Below are 15,863 nucleotides of genomic sequence, written 5' to 3'. Positions count from 1 at the left end.
TAAGGGTGCTTTGGGCTGCAGCCTAAATAGTGTTTTTTTGATTAATTAAATGGCATGTCACCAATTACTGTGTTCATTAGTCAATTAAATTTACATTGATTAAATTACATTTGCTGAATTGCCCATCACCACAATGTATACTGAGACAGTGAAGGAAGTGTATAATAATTTACAACCCCATAAACAAAATCCAGTGCTGATGGGCAAAGGGAAAGGCCACTTTTAGTATTCCCCCCCATTCCTCTCAAATAGATAAACCAGAGCTAAAATGGTTACATAACAACTGTGCTATTAACTCACAGCCCCACTGATGAAAATCTGCACTTACTGATTAAAAGTGGCATCCTTTGATTAATTGCCTAAAGCTTTAGTTGATTAATATACCAATTACAGTGTGCAGCTCTACTTATTGTGGGAGTGGGGTTTTAAAAGGAAGAGTTTCTGTTCTCTTGGTGTTCTTCTCCCATGATTTGAGTTTCCATTAAAGCACGATTCACCCAAAGACACAAGAGCTAAAATGATCTGCCTCCCAGCGTCCCCACAGGCATGCAGAATCTTTTTTGGGACTTTCATGCATTTCATATGAAAAGTGTAGAGAGTTTGGGAGCATGTTCTGTTTAACAGTCTTAGAAACCTTCCCACAACCAGAAACTCTGTTTTACCAGGGAGGTTTCTAAACGTGTTCAACAAAATGCACATAAAAACACTCTTTAGAACATAGTCATTCTTGAAAGGATACAATTGTACCCAGAGGCGTAGCAAGGTCAAGTGGTACCCAGTGTGGAAATTCTTTTGTCACGCCCCACATCAATGGCTCGGGGTAGGCTTGGGAGTCGTGCCCCCCCCCCTCAGCAATGACACCTGGTCTGGTCTGCACCCCCCGCACCCCCCTTCCTACGCCTCTGGTTGTAACAAAATGTTGGCTCCTCCACTAATACATACTTCGCTTCAATGTTACTCCATTTCTGTCCACTGTTTCCCCAGTCAGACTTACTTATGGGATCTTTTTATTCTGAACATTAGTGGTCCCCTACACACTTCAATGGTCCCTGTCCCAACCTCCACTGACAGGAAGGGGAAAAGAGCAGCAGCAAACCAGCAGAAGCCCCATTTTGGTTACATATCCTATCATCCTAATCTTGATCTCATTATCAGGAAGTCAGTCCAATGGAAATCAGGATATCTTATATCCGAGGGAAACATCTGGGAAGATTTGGAGTTGCCCTCCATCCTCTATGCTTTACAGTGCTATGTACCTGGCCAGCTGAGTTCAAGTCTTTGATTAGGCCAGTTGTGCTCCCTTCTACAGTAGGGAGTTCTTTTTGCAGATGTTATCAAGTACATCCTCCAGAGATGCAGTCGATGAAGAGTACACAGAGCATTCTGTTATGTGATGTGGTGTCAAATGGGTCAGAGCTTGAAAACAGCACAGGGGAGGGTTAAGTCATGTGGGTCCTGGTACCACAAGCCCCTTTCAAGCAGTATTGTTTCTTTTATTTTTATTTTTATTTATTCGTTTATTTTTTTTAAAAAACCTTTTGAAACTTTTGTAATATAACACAGCCGCAGAACTAATGGTTTTCGAGTTTGGTAATTTGAGTTTCAGCTTGTAAATGGCATATTTACAGTGTGCAAATGATACCACAGCACTTCCGCCTGATAATCAGCAGTTCACGCCTTGAGACTCAGTTAGTTATGATCACCACTTCAAAGCCACTCTAATCTTCTCCTTATATATTAGAAAAACCGGACTGCACTGTGGAAACGCAGCGGTGCATAAACTGCAACTATGTGGGGGCAAATAAGGATACTTTTAAAAAAGCATCTAGAGGACATTTAATGCATTCAGCAGATATTAGATTTTACACGGTTGTCTGCTGAGTGAAGCCGTATAATCTGTAAAGTGAGATACTGATGAAGTTCCTTGGAGGTAGGATTTAGAGTGGGGGGAAACCTTGTCTTTATGAAAGGGCATCTCATTAGGATCATCTTAAAGCACTGCTTTTGAAAACCTCAGTAGGTGCAGGGCATCTCCCTTTGGGCGGCACCTTTTCTGGCTCCGTAGAAGTGCAGTCTTTAAGCAGATCAAGCAGGGAGAGGCATGCAGTCACGTAATCATGTTTTATCTTTCAGGTGACATGTGTACAATGGCAGACTACCGTCAACTGAAGGGTATCCTGTTGGACCTTCAATCTCACCGGCAGAGGCAGCAAAATCACCCAGGAGATGAGAGAATCCAGAAGCGCTTCTTAGTTGAAGATATGTTTAACCACTTGGATATAAATGGTGATGGGCACCTCAGCAGCTCTGAATTGGCTCAGGTGGGTTTGTTGTTCAATGAAAATCAAATTATGAAGTGGACTGCATTTCCCATTCAAAGTGTAAATTGAGTGTAACCACAGTGGGATCCTCAAGAGACTAGCTGTTTGTAAAACTCTGCTGAAAATTAGACTATGAAATATCTTGCCGTAGCTGACTTTTCTCCCATCTGCCTCAGGAAGTGGTGGCATTATTTTATATTGTTAAGGATATTTTGCAAAATAAGAATTTTCTATGCCACTTTTTTTTTTCCTCCTTAGCTCTCTGGCAAATATAGGTTTGCGTCTGCAATCATCTTTTTTAAACATGCCCTGCTCGCTGACAGATATCAGATTTTATTTGCATTGAAAAATATTTAAATATGAAAATCAGCATAGATTCTCCCTCCTTCCTCTGAGATGCTCTAATACTAAAAAATTCATTAACAACAGTTTCTGTCCCGCATGTACAATATCATTTTGTAGCTGCAGAAGTGTTGATTGACAGTTGATCAATTTAGATATATGGTGGTGAGACACACACACACACACACACAAAGTGATATTGTCTTTATCATCATGTTGTGGAAGGTTATTCCCATCATGCCCTGATTATGCATTTTTGAGAAAGATCCAGCTAACCAGGAAAAAGGATGGATCCTTGATCTGATCCACCATGTTCATTTGTGCTTTGAGGCCCCCAAGCCCTTCCCCTGAAAATAACTTCACACTGACACCTAATTTTTAGTTTAAGTCATTGCGCAAAATTTAGGCCACAACTTTATTGATTACAGCAAAGTGAGTGGTATTGGCTTAGGCATTGGCAACAGACTATAACTGACTCCTGCCTCTCTGGCTGGAAGTCTGAAAGGGTAAACAACAAATGAGGGAGCAACATCAATGAAGACCAACCGAAGCTTACCCCAGGGTTCTTGTGGTCCTGGCATGGCCCTAGCCCCTCAAGCGGACTTCTGACGAGATCCAGGACCCCCAGATTCCTTTACCGGAAAACCCTTATTCATGGAGGGGCAAGTGATGGCCGCACCTCCTCTCCCACACACTTCTTTTTTTTTTTTTTTTGAAAATAATATTTATTACTTTTCCAACAATTTAAACACTACAAAAAAAAATGTACAATACAATACAAAAACACTACATAACACTAACACATTAAACTAACAAAACAAAACAAAAACAGTTTAAAACACATCAAACAATTTCAATATCTTATCTTTCATTCACTTATTTCAATGACCTCCTCACACCTCTCTTTTTGTATTCCACTTCTATTAATTGTTTCAGCAATTCCTTTCCATCTTCCTCTGCTTTCTATCCTATAATTATCTTAACACATTCTAATCTTATTTTTCCTTTTAATACTCTATTAATCTATTTCTGCTTAATCCTTATAACATTTCTACTAAAGCCATATAACTTCATTCCAACATTTTTCTAACATTAATTGATTTTACAGTATTTCTGTAAATAGTCTTTAAACTTTTTCCAGTCTTCTTCCACCGACTCTTCTCCCTGGTCTCGGATTCTGCCAGTCATTTCCGCCAATTCCATATAGTCCATCAACTTCATCTGCCATTCTTCCCGGGTGGGTAAATCTTGTGTCTTCCAGTACTTTGCGATGAGTATTCTTGCTGCTGTTGTTGCATACATAAAAAAAGTTCTATCCTTCTTTGGCACCAATTGGCCAACCATGCCCAGGAGAAAGGCCTCTGGTTTCTTCAGCAAGGTATATTTAAATACCTTTTTCATTTCGTTATAAATCATCTCCCAGAATGTCTTAATCCTTGGGCATGTCCACCAAAGGTGAAAGAATGTACCCTCAGTCTCATTACATTTCCAACATTTATTGTCGGGCAAATGGTAAATTTTTGCAAGCTTGACTGGTGTCATGTACCACCTATAAATCATTTTCATTAAATTTTCTCTTAGGGCATTACATGCCGTGAATTTCATATCTGTGGTCCATAACTGTTCCCAGTCAGCCATCATTATGTTATGTCCAACATCTTGTGCCCATTTAATCATAGCTGATTTCACCATTTCATCCTGAATGTTCCATTTCAACAGCAAGTTATACATTCTTGACAAATTCTTCATTTTTGGATCTAACAATTCTGTTTCCAATTTTGATTTTTCCACCTGGAAACCAACTTTTTTGTCCAGATTGTATGCCTCCATTATTTGATAATAATGGAGCCAATCTCGCACTTTGTTTTTCAATTTTTCAAAGCTCTGCAATTTTATTCTGTCTCCATCTTGTTCCAGAATTTACCAATATTTCGGCCATTTGGCCTCCATATTGAGTTTTTTCTGTGCCTTCGCTTCCATTGGTGACAACCATCTTGGGGTTTTCTTTTCTAACAAATCCTTATATCTTATCCAAACATTAAACAATGCTTTTCTAACAATATGATTTTTAAACGCTTTATGTGCTTTTACCTTATCGTACCACAAATATGCATGCCAGCCAAATGCATTATTGAAGACTTCTAGATCCAACACGTCAGTGCTTTCAAGAAGCAGCCATTCTCTCAGCCAGCAAAAAGCAGCTGATTCATAATAAAGTTTAAGGTCTGGCAGGGCAAATCCACCTCTTTCTTTGGCATCAGTTAATATCTTAAATTTTATTCGAGGCTTCTTGCCCTGCCAAACAAATCTGGAAATATCTTTCTGCCACTTCTTGAAACAGTCCATCTTATCCAAAATTTGCAACATTTGAAACAAAAACAACATCCTTGGCAACACATTCATTTTTATCACAGCAATTCGGCCTAACAATGATAACTTCAAGTTTGTCCATATTTCTAAATCCTTTTTCACTTCAATCCAACATTATTCATAATTATCCTTAAATAAATTCACATTTTTGGCAGTCATGTTAACCCCTAAATATTTCACTTTCTTAACCAATGTTAGTCCTGTCTCCTCCTGAAACTTCTCTCTTTCATTCACAGTTAAGTTTTTCTCTAAAACCTTAGTTTTCATCTTGTTCAACTTAAAACCTGCTACCTGTCCGAATTCTTGAATCAGTTCCAATACCCTTTTAGTACTAGGTTCTGGCTCCTGTAAAGTCAATACTAAGTCATCAGCAAATGCTTTCAGTATGTACTGTTTAGCTCCCACCCCTCCCACACACTTCAATAAGCCAATGCCTAACCGCCTAACCTTACAAAGTTGTGACGATTGCTAAGGGGGTAGGCAAAAACCAAGTGACTACAGCCAATCTGCCAAATGGAAATAATTCCTACCCAGCCCCTGCTCCAAAGCAGGCGACCCAATCCAAAGCAAGGCCAAAGCAGCACCGCCTAAAATTAGGGAGGGAGGGTGGGTGTTTGGCAGCGTGAAGCAAGTGCCCCCAGTTACGGCGCACTGCCACTTTTATAGGCCCCAGGAATCGCGCCAACTGCCCCAATTGTCCCAAACAGCCTGGCGCGATCCTGGGGCCCAACGGTTAAGGCTTAGGCTATGCCCAGCAACAACTCTCCTAGCGGGGGTGCCTTAGGGGCCTGTGCGCAACCAGGACCCTCATTAAGGAGGATTCCATTTGTTCTTGTAAGATGACAGAGTTGCTGAAAACCACAAGAGGGGAGAGGCTCTTGTTCTCATGTTCTGATTGTTGGTTTCCTACAGGCATCTGGCTGGGCAAGATGAGCTATTGGCCTGATCCAACAAGCTCTTCTAATGTTCTTAGGAGATTTGCTGGGTAGTTTCTCTCCTTTTCCTCTGCGAATTTTCAGGAGTGAATTTTCAGTGGAATGAGGTCTGCTTCCCATCTCTCCCACTGACAGTTGAGGGCAAGGAGGCATCAACTGATGAGGGGCTATATTTTTTTGAGAGTTTTCAGGAGGCAGCAAGATGCTGCTTTACCTTCTGCAAAAGACCAGAAAAAGGCAAATTTTGCCCCATCCTTAAGTTCCCTGAACTAAGGAAGGAGAGGGGAGGGTGGGAACCACATAATGGATTTGGCTAATAAGCATCCTAACTGAAATGTTGATTAGCCCTTACACAATATTTCTTTCTCCATCTGTTTTGTTTGTTTATCTGCTGGAATGTACTCCTAGTAAGTCCCACCTTGAAAGGATTAAATAGCTGCACAACTTAATTGTCACAATGACATGGCATGTTGAGATGTTTTGAATGAGAAGTTTTGAGAAATCACCTCTTTGGCTGAGTTGTTATGATAGATCAAAGAAGGAAAGACCATATAACATCCAATGTCTGCTAAATTCATGAATGAGCACTAATTGGTTGAGCAGAAATGTGATATTTTTCAGGCTTGAAAAAACTGCAAAATGTCATTGTGTGTGTGTGTGTGTGTGTGATGCACTGACAAAGCGAAATGCAAATGTAATCAGGCATTGGGAGTAGCTACTATATATGATGCATGTTACAATGGAATGAAAGAAGTGGTTTTCATTATCTTACGAGCAGAATTCCCATCATTTTAGCAGATTTATTTGTTTGGAGGGAGGGCTTGCATATTGCCAAGGCTCCTGAGCACAGAGACATGAGCTGTGTTCTCATATGCCTTGAATTTCAGCTGGGCTGAGTAGTGAGCACTTTACTTCTCTCCCTTAGGGGTAAACAGAAACCATTTGTTTGTAAGGAGGAAAATAAGGACATTCACTCCGGAGCACCCTTGAGGCATGGGGCATACCTGTTCTGTGATACTTGCAGTGCCTTTCACTTAGAGTAAAATATGCTCATATCTGCACAACTACGTAAATCTAGGGCTCTCTCTCTTTGGTCATTCTAAAGTGTAACACGATCTGGCTTAAGGAGGAAGAGAGAGAGAGAGACCTATTGTTTTTACGCAGGGAAATGGAGGGAGGAATCCTTTGTTTCAGGAACCTATTATATTCAGTCCCTGAAGCATTGCACCCTTGTAAGAGTTCCCTGGCAGTGGAATCCAGACAAGCCAGAGGAAGGTATGGCTGGCCATTTCCCCACACACTGAAGTGATGTTGCAGAGTGCAAAATTTTACAGGAGCAAATGGCAGCCAGTAAGTCACACAAGAGAAAGTAAAGAAATGGAAGGGACACTGTCTTCATAGGCTATTTACCCATGGGATGTTTACCCATGTTTACTCAACCTTTGGATCAGGGGAGCAAATGCAGCCTTCTTTCTGCTGTTTCCAGTTAGGGAAAGGGCATAGCTCAGTGGTAGAGCATCTGCCTTGCATTGTGGCATCCCTGGCATCCCCAGGTAGGACTGGGAGAAGTCCCTGTCTGAAATCCTTGAGAGGTGCTTCCAGTCACTGTAGACAATACCAAGCTAGATGGAGCAATGGTCTGACTCAGCGCAAGACAGATTCCTATATTCTTATGTTCCAAGTGTGCAGACAAGTTTGCAGAGGATTTGGCAGGAGGCCACTTCTTTGTTTTCATAGCCCATCTTGACTTCCACATCATAGTTATTCTCATACAGCATGAAGTTATATATGATGTATCACTTCCTAGGCTCTCTTATGTATGTCAAATTCGGCATGTAACTGTTGCATGTAGCAGGGCTTTGTATAAGATGACAGTCTGGGCAGACTTCATATACACTGTCAGTATACACTGTCAGTGCTCTTGTATATTGTATACTGATAAATAAATGAGAAGCTATAACAATGATATTAAATGAGAAGCCATAACAATTATATAGGAAATGATTGATCAAAAATTAATGTAGGAACATGATAATTGCTTCTGTTAGTTTAGTTAACTTGCTTGAAAGGAAGGATAGGTTGTTGTTGTTTTTAATGTAGACCATACTTTTGTTGCAACACATCTGCCAAATCTTTCTCCCTACCCAGTATTGAACTGGTTAAAAAAAAGAGGGAAAGTTAAGGGAAAGTGGAATTTAGCCTTTGGAGAATTGCCAACTTATTTGCTTCAATTAATGTCAAATAATTCTTTTCAGAGAGAAAAGCGCCCCTAGCAATAAATAAGTAGAAGGTCATTTTTTGTTCTTTTAATTCATGGTACAAATTCAGTCTTAGCCACTAAAAACATTTGATTGAAATCCACCACACACACACCAGCCTTATTCTTGTAAAATATCAGATAAACTTCTGAGTATACAAGCCCATTAACAGCTATGGTAATTGAAATATTATTTTCATTTAAAGCTGTGTCTGTAGGGTCAGATTCATAAATCTGCTAAATTCATAACTGCTAAAGTGATTTCTTTCCTGGCATTAAATCAAAGGAGCTTGTCAGTATTGTGAAAACTTAATCAATTTTCAATACAAAAGCAGACAAAGGGAAATTTCTATCTTTAAAAGGTAGACCCTGGAAGTTGTGGTTGATTTCACTTTTATTGACTATTTTACATGGTGGATGAAGGGTCATGTTTTTAGCATTATTACTTGACATTGTCATCAGTGAAATGAGCCACATCTGATATCATGAAGAACATGAAGCACTTGTTGACCATATCCTTGGTGACTTGAATCTTGGCCCTCTGCATTCTCATGTTTGCCCCCACGCCATCTTTGAAATGGTATCATGAGACTTCCTTGTATTGCGCTGTCACACATTTATGTGGATCTGAACATAGGCTGATGCTGCATTCTGCCCTCCCGAAGTTTTTGGAAGTAGGGATTAGCCAGTTTAGGTGTTAAATAGGAACTTTCTGAATGATTCCCGATTGGCTTTTGAGACATTTTTGCCTACTTCATAGAAAGTTGTTGTTGTTGCTGCTGCTGCTGCTGCTGCTAGGGTTAACTTGGCTTTTCTATTACAACATGCATGTAGTATGGCCATGTATAGCTTAGTTTTGATGTCTAATAATAATAATAATAATAATAATAATAATAATAATTTATTATTTATACCCTGCCCATCTGGCTGGGCTTCCCCAGCCACTCTGGGCGGCTTCCAAAAAAATATTAAAATACTGTAATACATCAAACATTAAAAGCTTCCCTAAACAGGGCCGCCTTCAGATGTCTTCTAAAAGTCTGGTAGTTGTTGTTCTCTTTGACATCTGGTGGGAGGGCGTTCCCCAGGGAGGGCGCCACTACCGAGAAGGCCCTCTGCCTGGTTCCCTGTAACTTGGCTTCTCGCAGTGAGGGAACCGCCAGAAGGCCCTTGGCGCTGGACCTCAGTGTCCGGGTATAACAATGGGGGTGGAGACACTCCTTTAGATATATTGCAACAAATTTTGCAACATAAAACAATCACATTGGTGATTGATGACTCCTGGTGATTTATTGGTGACTCCTGCCTTACAACCACTTGATCTCATACAAGGTAGCTGTAGAAGCCTTCAAGCATGGAAAACATCAGGAAAAGCTCAACATTCCTAACAAAATGCGATTTTTGTCTAAACATACCAAGCTTATGTACTTTCTATGGCCTATTTCCCCACCCCACAATATCCCAGTGTTCAGTTTTCCCATGCAATAAAAAGTATATTCAATTAAATTTGGTTAAGTAATTCTAATGATTCCTCCTCTTTTCCTGATCTCAACAGTTGATGAAAAGGGACGACCTGGAAGAGGTTTTCTCAGATTGTACACCAGAGGATCTTCTCCGATTTGATGATTACAACAACGATGGTTCCTTAACTCTGCAAGAACTGTATACTGCATTCCGTAAGTGACTTTATTGCTATCTATACTTCTAAAGTGAATCCTCTGCATATGGATGTGCAGAACAAACGTAGGACAAGAAAGGGTCCTCTCATCTTGCCGGGTGCCTAAAGGACCTTTTTGCCCCTTGAACCAGCTGGATCTTCCCCAGGCAAAGTTTAATGCATATGTTCTTCATTCTGTTACCAAGCAGCAGATGACAAAAGTGGCACAAGGCATGAATGAAATTGGTGGGGGGGGGGGTTGGGGGGGTAATAATTCTGTGGAAGGTGAGCACTCTCAAGCTCATCTCATTGTTAAGTGATTGTGCAAGGGAAAGGAAACTAGGAATGAAGGAAGGTGCACCCTCTCCTGCAAGAAATTATGGGCAGGGATTTCTTACACAAACTACATGTGGTCCGCACACTTCTTCTACTCTTACATTTGTGTTGTCAAAATGGAGTAATAAAACTGCTAGCACATTTGCAAAAGCTAAGCAGGGTCCGGTATGGTTTCAAATCCGATGGGGGACTGTGTAGTGTTGCAGGGGGTGCCGTCCAGCTCTGTGATTCTATGATCTGTGCTGTTGTTTTTAAAACATACCTTGTTAGATATAATTCTTCAAGAATTAGAGGTGAAAACACGTTTTCATTTCCATTAGATTTCAGTGCTGTGATAGGGTTTTGTTTGCTAGTAGGCAAATATCTATCTACTTGTGCCTAGTGTGGAGATGTGGGAGTGATGCTCATGAAAATGTTGAAAGAATATAGGGGTTCCTCCCTCCCATCGGTTGTTAATAGTAATTTATGGAACAGATGTCAGAAGAAGATTGCTTTAGTGATGGCTTTGATGGCTGCATTGTTGTGGTGTTTCATTCTTAGTGGGAGGATTATGCATGATATTTCTTGCAGCCCACAAGAAACAGTTTATCAGCAATCATTTGTAATTCCCCTTTATATATCAATGGGGAGTTGATGTGTGTAATCTTGATCATAGTTGGTTTGTTTTAGTGCTGAGAGGACTAAGAATTTGCCATTGTAGCTTATGCATTTTGTTTTAATGTGTACAAGGTGATTTCTACATGGACTTGACTTTTTCCCTCTGTGTGTTGTCAGCAGGTAATGGAACTCCAGTTTGTGTTTAGCAACAAAACAAATTCTTTTGATAAAAGCAGGAGGCGTTCAAATATTGCTATGTGAAGTTATTTTTCTTCTCTGTTTTCTTGCTGTCACCTGAGAATAAGCAACAACTTTGAAAGGATTGCCCCTCTCTAGGGCCATATCTAAACATTTGATTCTCCAGTAATGGCAATATGTGGCTGAAATTAATGATTATGCCTGTTGTTGGACGGCAGCTTCTGATGACAATCTCACTTCATCCCCAAGCCCATTGTAATTCAAATCCTCCAAACTCTTTAAGAAATCAGGACTGTAAGCCCTTCCTCTTGCCATTATCACTGTTCCTTCCTTTCCCCTAGCTCCTTCCTTTCTTAAATTTCCATAGTTCCTTGTCTAGGCTTAATGCGATCCTGATGGAGGCCCATCCATAAACTTTCCCTGCACCAGGTATGAGAAAGTGTCTGGGGTGATGAGCTCAGAATAGAGTCGAGATTGTATGTATTAACTCTGAATTCTTTTGAGATGGTCTCATTTTGTATCAAGCTGGGGGTTCATCCTTCAGCAGACTAAAGCATGACAACTGCTACATTATGTGTCTTTAAGATACAGTATACTGGTTATCTGGAAACGATGCCTTATGAGGAATGGCTAAGGGAGCTGGGCATGTTTAGCCTGGAGAAGAGGAGGTTAAGGGGTGATATGATAGCCATGTTCAAACATATAAAAGGATGTCACATAGAGGAGGGAGAAAGGTTGTTTTCTGCTGCTCCAGAGAAGCGGACACGGAGCAATGGATCCAAACTACAAGAAAGAAGATTCCACCTAAACATTAGGAAGAACTTCCTGACAGTAAGAGCTGTTCGACAGTGGAATTTGCTGCCAAGGAGTGTGGTGGAGTCTCCTTCTTTGGTGGTCTTTAAGCAGAGGCTTGACAGCCATATGTCAGGAGTGCTCTGATGGTGTTTCCTGCTTAGCAGGGGGTTGGACTTGATGGCCCTTGTGGTCTCTTCCAACTCTATGATTCTATGATTCTATGATTCTATTTCTGATTAACAGTAGGCTAATCAGTGTAAATAATAGGCTTATCAATATTTGAAGCCGCTGACTGAATACAGTGGTACCTCGGGTTTCAGACGCTTCAGGTTACAGACTCTGCTAACCCAGAAATAGTACCTCAAGTTAAGAACTTTGCTTCAGGATGAGAACAGAAATCGTGCAGCGGCAGCGGGAGACCCCATTAGTTAAAGTGGTACCTCAGATTAAGAACAGTTTCAGGTTAAGAATGGACCTCCAGAATGAATTAAGTTATTAACCCAAGGTACCACTGTACAAGTAAAGCACCATCTTTCTCTTATCTACCTTTTGTAGCAAAGGTTCACACTAGAGAGTGTATACAGAAGTAATCATGTATAATTCTCCCAGCAACTTTTTGAAAAGAACGGCAGCTTTTTCTGGGATGAGGATGGATCATTTGGAGCAGACGTGCAATGGATACATGTTCAACACCTTTGTAAACATGAATTTAGAACTCCATGAGGGAGCAAGCAGAGTCAACAGAGGACCAACTTCAAGCTTGAAAGGGGCCCTTAGCACTGGGCGCCCTCCTATTCTAGTGCTCTTCAGTGGTATTAAGCTGTGATTGTGGTGAGCAGTTCAGTGCCCCAGAAGGATGCTGTATGACGGGTATTGGGCAAAATTACCACTTAAGAGTTTTGTTTCAATGTAGGCAGTAGATTAACGGTTTGAATAAAAATATCATTCGCTCAGTCACCCGGTACTAAGAAATGGTACTAAGAAATGGCGGGAGGTGATGCATGATTTAAAGGGTAACCCGCAAGAAATGTCAGACATGAACCCTGCTAGGATGCTGGAGCCCTGACACCGTCCCAGGATACCGTGAGGTGTCACCAGGCTTGTGGGGCTCATTTGGGGCAGAAAAATGAAAGATGTGGAAAGAATTGAGCAAGGCTTTCTCTGCAACTCACTCACTCCCCAATGCCCCCTTCAGCAATTACTAATGCTTTAAGAAAAAGGGACCCCAGGGCAGGGTTAATGAACCTAAGTCAGTCATATCTACTAACTTCAATGTCTCTGGGTAGGATTAGCATTGGATACAGCCCCCGAGTTCCAGTGCCTTCTCAAGATCAGACCCAGGTTATATTAGCCCCCCCCCCCACACTTGACAGCCCTTCCCATCAGACCCCTCCTTTCCCAAGCAAACTAACCATCCTTGAAAAGGACAGGGAATCTACAGGTATAACAGGCAACATTAGAAGCCTGAGAAGCCTCCTGGTTAAGATTTTGATGCTTCCAAGCATGCGCACGGTTGCAGTTGAAGGGGATTTTAGGACCTAGTGCATCCCAAGTCAGTTAAAGTAGATTTCATGCACACAAGTGTCTAAGGATGTCCCTGAGATCAGAAGCCAGAGGCCTATACGATGCCAGCTGTTTCATACCTACCCACTTGTCTCACTCTCTCGACTATTGTTAAGGTAAATTTGCTTGGGAAAGGGAAAATCTGGCATGGAAGGGGCTTCCTTCTGAAGCTTGGTTGAATCCTTGGAAAGACCTCACTTTTTCCTGATAGTCTTCTGAGAAAATTCACAAGGTGAAACTATGAGGTGAGCCAGGGGTAGCTCACTAACTAACTCCTATGTGCCTTTTGCCAGGAATTAGACCCTAGAGGAAATTGACAATGGGACCAGAAGCATATCCAATGGAACTTTTAAACTTAAGTTTTGGGGGAAGACTACTTTGCATAACAATAATCTGCCTTTTAGGAGTTCAGAAGTTGTAAGATTTGGAACATTATTCTTTCTCTAATATTAAGAACTTCAGAATTTTATTTTTACACCAAGGCTTACGGAAGCAGTGGCATTTTGCTTCATGAATGCTTTTCTGTCCCATGTTTGTCAGACGGACCCTGCAAAAAAACCAAAAAAACCCTCCAGAAATAGCATTTGACCTTTTCTGCTGACTCTCTGCCCTTCTTAAATGCAAACAAAAATAAGTGCAAACTTGTGTTTTTGTGTTCCCATTTGAAATAAATAAAAAAAATCTTTTTAAGAAGGTTGGATGGGAAATGCTGAGCTTGGTTAACACACTGGATCTGCCTTGCACTGTGGATACTTTAAAATTCATTGCATCCTATCTGGAGTACTGGATATGTAATAAAGCATAAACCCTCCTGTGTTAAGAAGGCTATAAAGTGAATTAACCTTGCTATAAAGACTTGACATGCAGTTACTGGGGAGCATATTTGGATCAATAGTTTTTCAAAGTCACAGGAAATATGGTGAGTTTCAGCAGGCCTCAAGTATTTGTGGTTCATTGATTTTTAAATAGGCAATGAAACCCAAGACAGGTGCAAACCATTACCGAAAGACCAAAATTAGTAAGATGTGTTCGAAATTATAGGGTAGTTAAACGTACACCAAAGTGTAGCCAACTGTCAAGGCAAAATGAGCTATATTCTAGCATAACCACTGGAGAGCTGCATCTGAACATTTTCTTGGCCATTTGAGTGGCTATTCCTAATGTCAAGCAGATGACCAGAGTGTGTCCAGAAACAATAGAATTGCATCAGCTATCATAGAACAAAGGTCTGTCTTTCTGTTAAGGTTATAAGTAAGAACCGGTGGGGAATCTTACCTCAGCTTACATAAGCCCAAAGTAATCAAGGAAATGGGTTATTTCAGAATCATTGTAAATTCAGTTAACTGCAACCTTATGAGTCCTCATCTCTCCCTTCAACAAATTTATTCCTTTCCTCTCCCACATAATCTCGCCAGAAGCTCTCATTTGACTTCATGGGCTGGCACTTCAACAGTTCTGAGCAATAGGTAGGAGGGCAGGAAGACCTCTCTGCCACCTAGAACCATCAAATTGTACAGTTGGAAGGGACCCAAAGTTTCATCTAGTCCAACTTCCTACAATGCAGGAATCACAACTAATCCCTGACAACCTGATGTGATGTTACACAGTGTGGCAGAGTGTCAGTAGTAAATACCACAGACTGGAAGTGTGGTTTCCCAAGGGCTTTTTGTGAGTCTCTTTATTTTTAAAGGGAGTTGGGTGGGGGCATATTGATGAATGTAGGTAAAAGAGCAATTCTCCAGCTTGGAGTAAAATCCAAGTTGGAGAAGAATTCAGGGATTATAATTCTGTGTTTATGGCAACCAGTATCAGCTCCCAAGTCACATATTTGCAAGCCCCAAAATACAAGTCTCAGCAATACATGAAATGTGAAAAGAAAGCAAGATTTGAAAAAATGCTTACCACACATAACATAACACATAAGAGTTCACCACTCTAATCATTTCCTAGAGTGACAAGAAGGTTATTACTATTAATCATAATGATTAATATTATTAATGTTATTTTTATTTAGCAACACAGAAATTCATATTTAAACTCATATTTATTTAATAAAGTTATCTGCTAATTCAGTTTGTTGTACTCAAAAATGTGTGCTTGTGGCTTGATTTAATGAATGACTTTTCAAGGAACCTGTTTTTTCCTGAGTAATGAATTACAGCAAAATTCTGAATTTGTTATTTGATGGATGCCTTTCAAGGAACTATGCTTTTATGCAACATGATTTAACAGAGTGCATTAGGAATTTGGTTTCTTCTTCTTTTACGTACTTTGTAACTTCAATTAACATAGTCAAAGAACTCCTTATTAAGCAGCTCCTTCTTTTTTAATCTACTTCATTTGCTTGAACCCCAAAATATAGTATTCAGCTAGATTTGCTCTGCACTTGTTCATCTTATGAATGGGACTTTATCCACTGCCAGTTCTGATATGGGGTAGCAATGTACACAACATGTCTTTGGCAGGCTTATACCAATATAGCACCATCAGTC

At 40.5% G+C, this 15,863-nt stretch overlaps 1 protein-coding gene across 3 annotated transcripts in view; it reads left to right on the top strand.

Moving 5' to 3' along the window:
* Nucleotides 1-15,863, top strand: part of FSTL4 (follistatin like 4) — a 375,555-nt gene that overhangs the window by 225,506 nt on the left and 134,186 nt on the right. For all 3 annotated transcript variants that reach the window (XM_080997135.1, XM_080997134.1, XM_080997133.1), the window contains exons 5-6: nucleotides 2,134-2,321; nucleotides 9,781-9,901. In XM_080997135.1, coding sequence (XP_080853261.1) covers nucleotides 2,134-2,321; nucleotides 9,781-9,901 — 309 coding nt within the window. The remainder of the gene's footprint in view (nucleotides 1-2,133; nucleotides 2,322-9,780; nucleotides 9,902-15,863) is intronic.

Source organism: Podarcis pityusensis (genome assembly GCF_964106645.2).
Source record: "Podarcis pityusensis genome assembly, chromosome: 2".
NCBI classification, from domain to species: domain Eukaryota; kingdom Metazoa; phylum Chordata; class Lepidosauria; order Squamata; family Lacertidae; genus Podarcis; species Podarcis pityusensis.
This window is presented reverse-complemented; position numbering and strand designations above follow the sequence as displayed.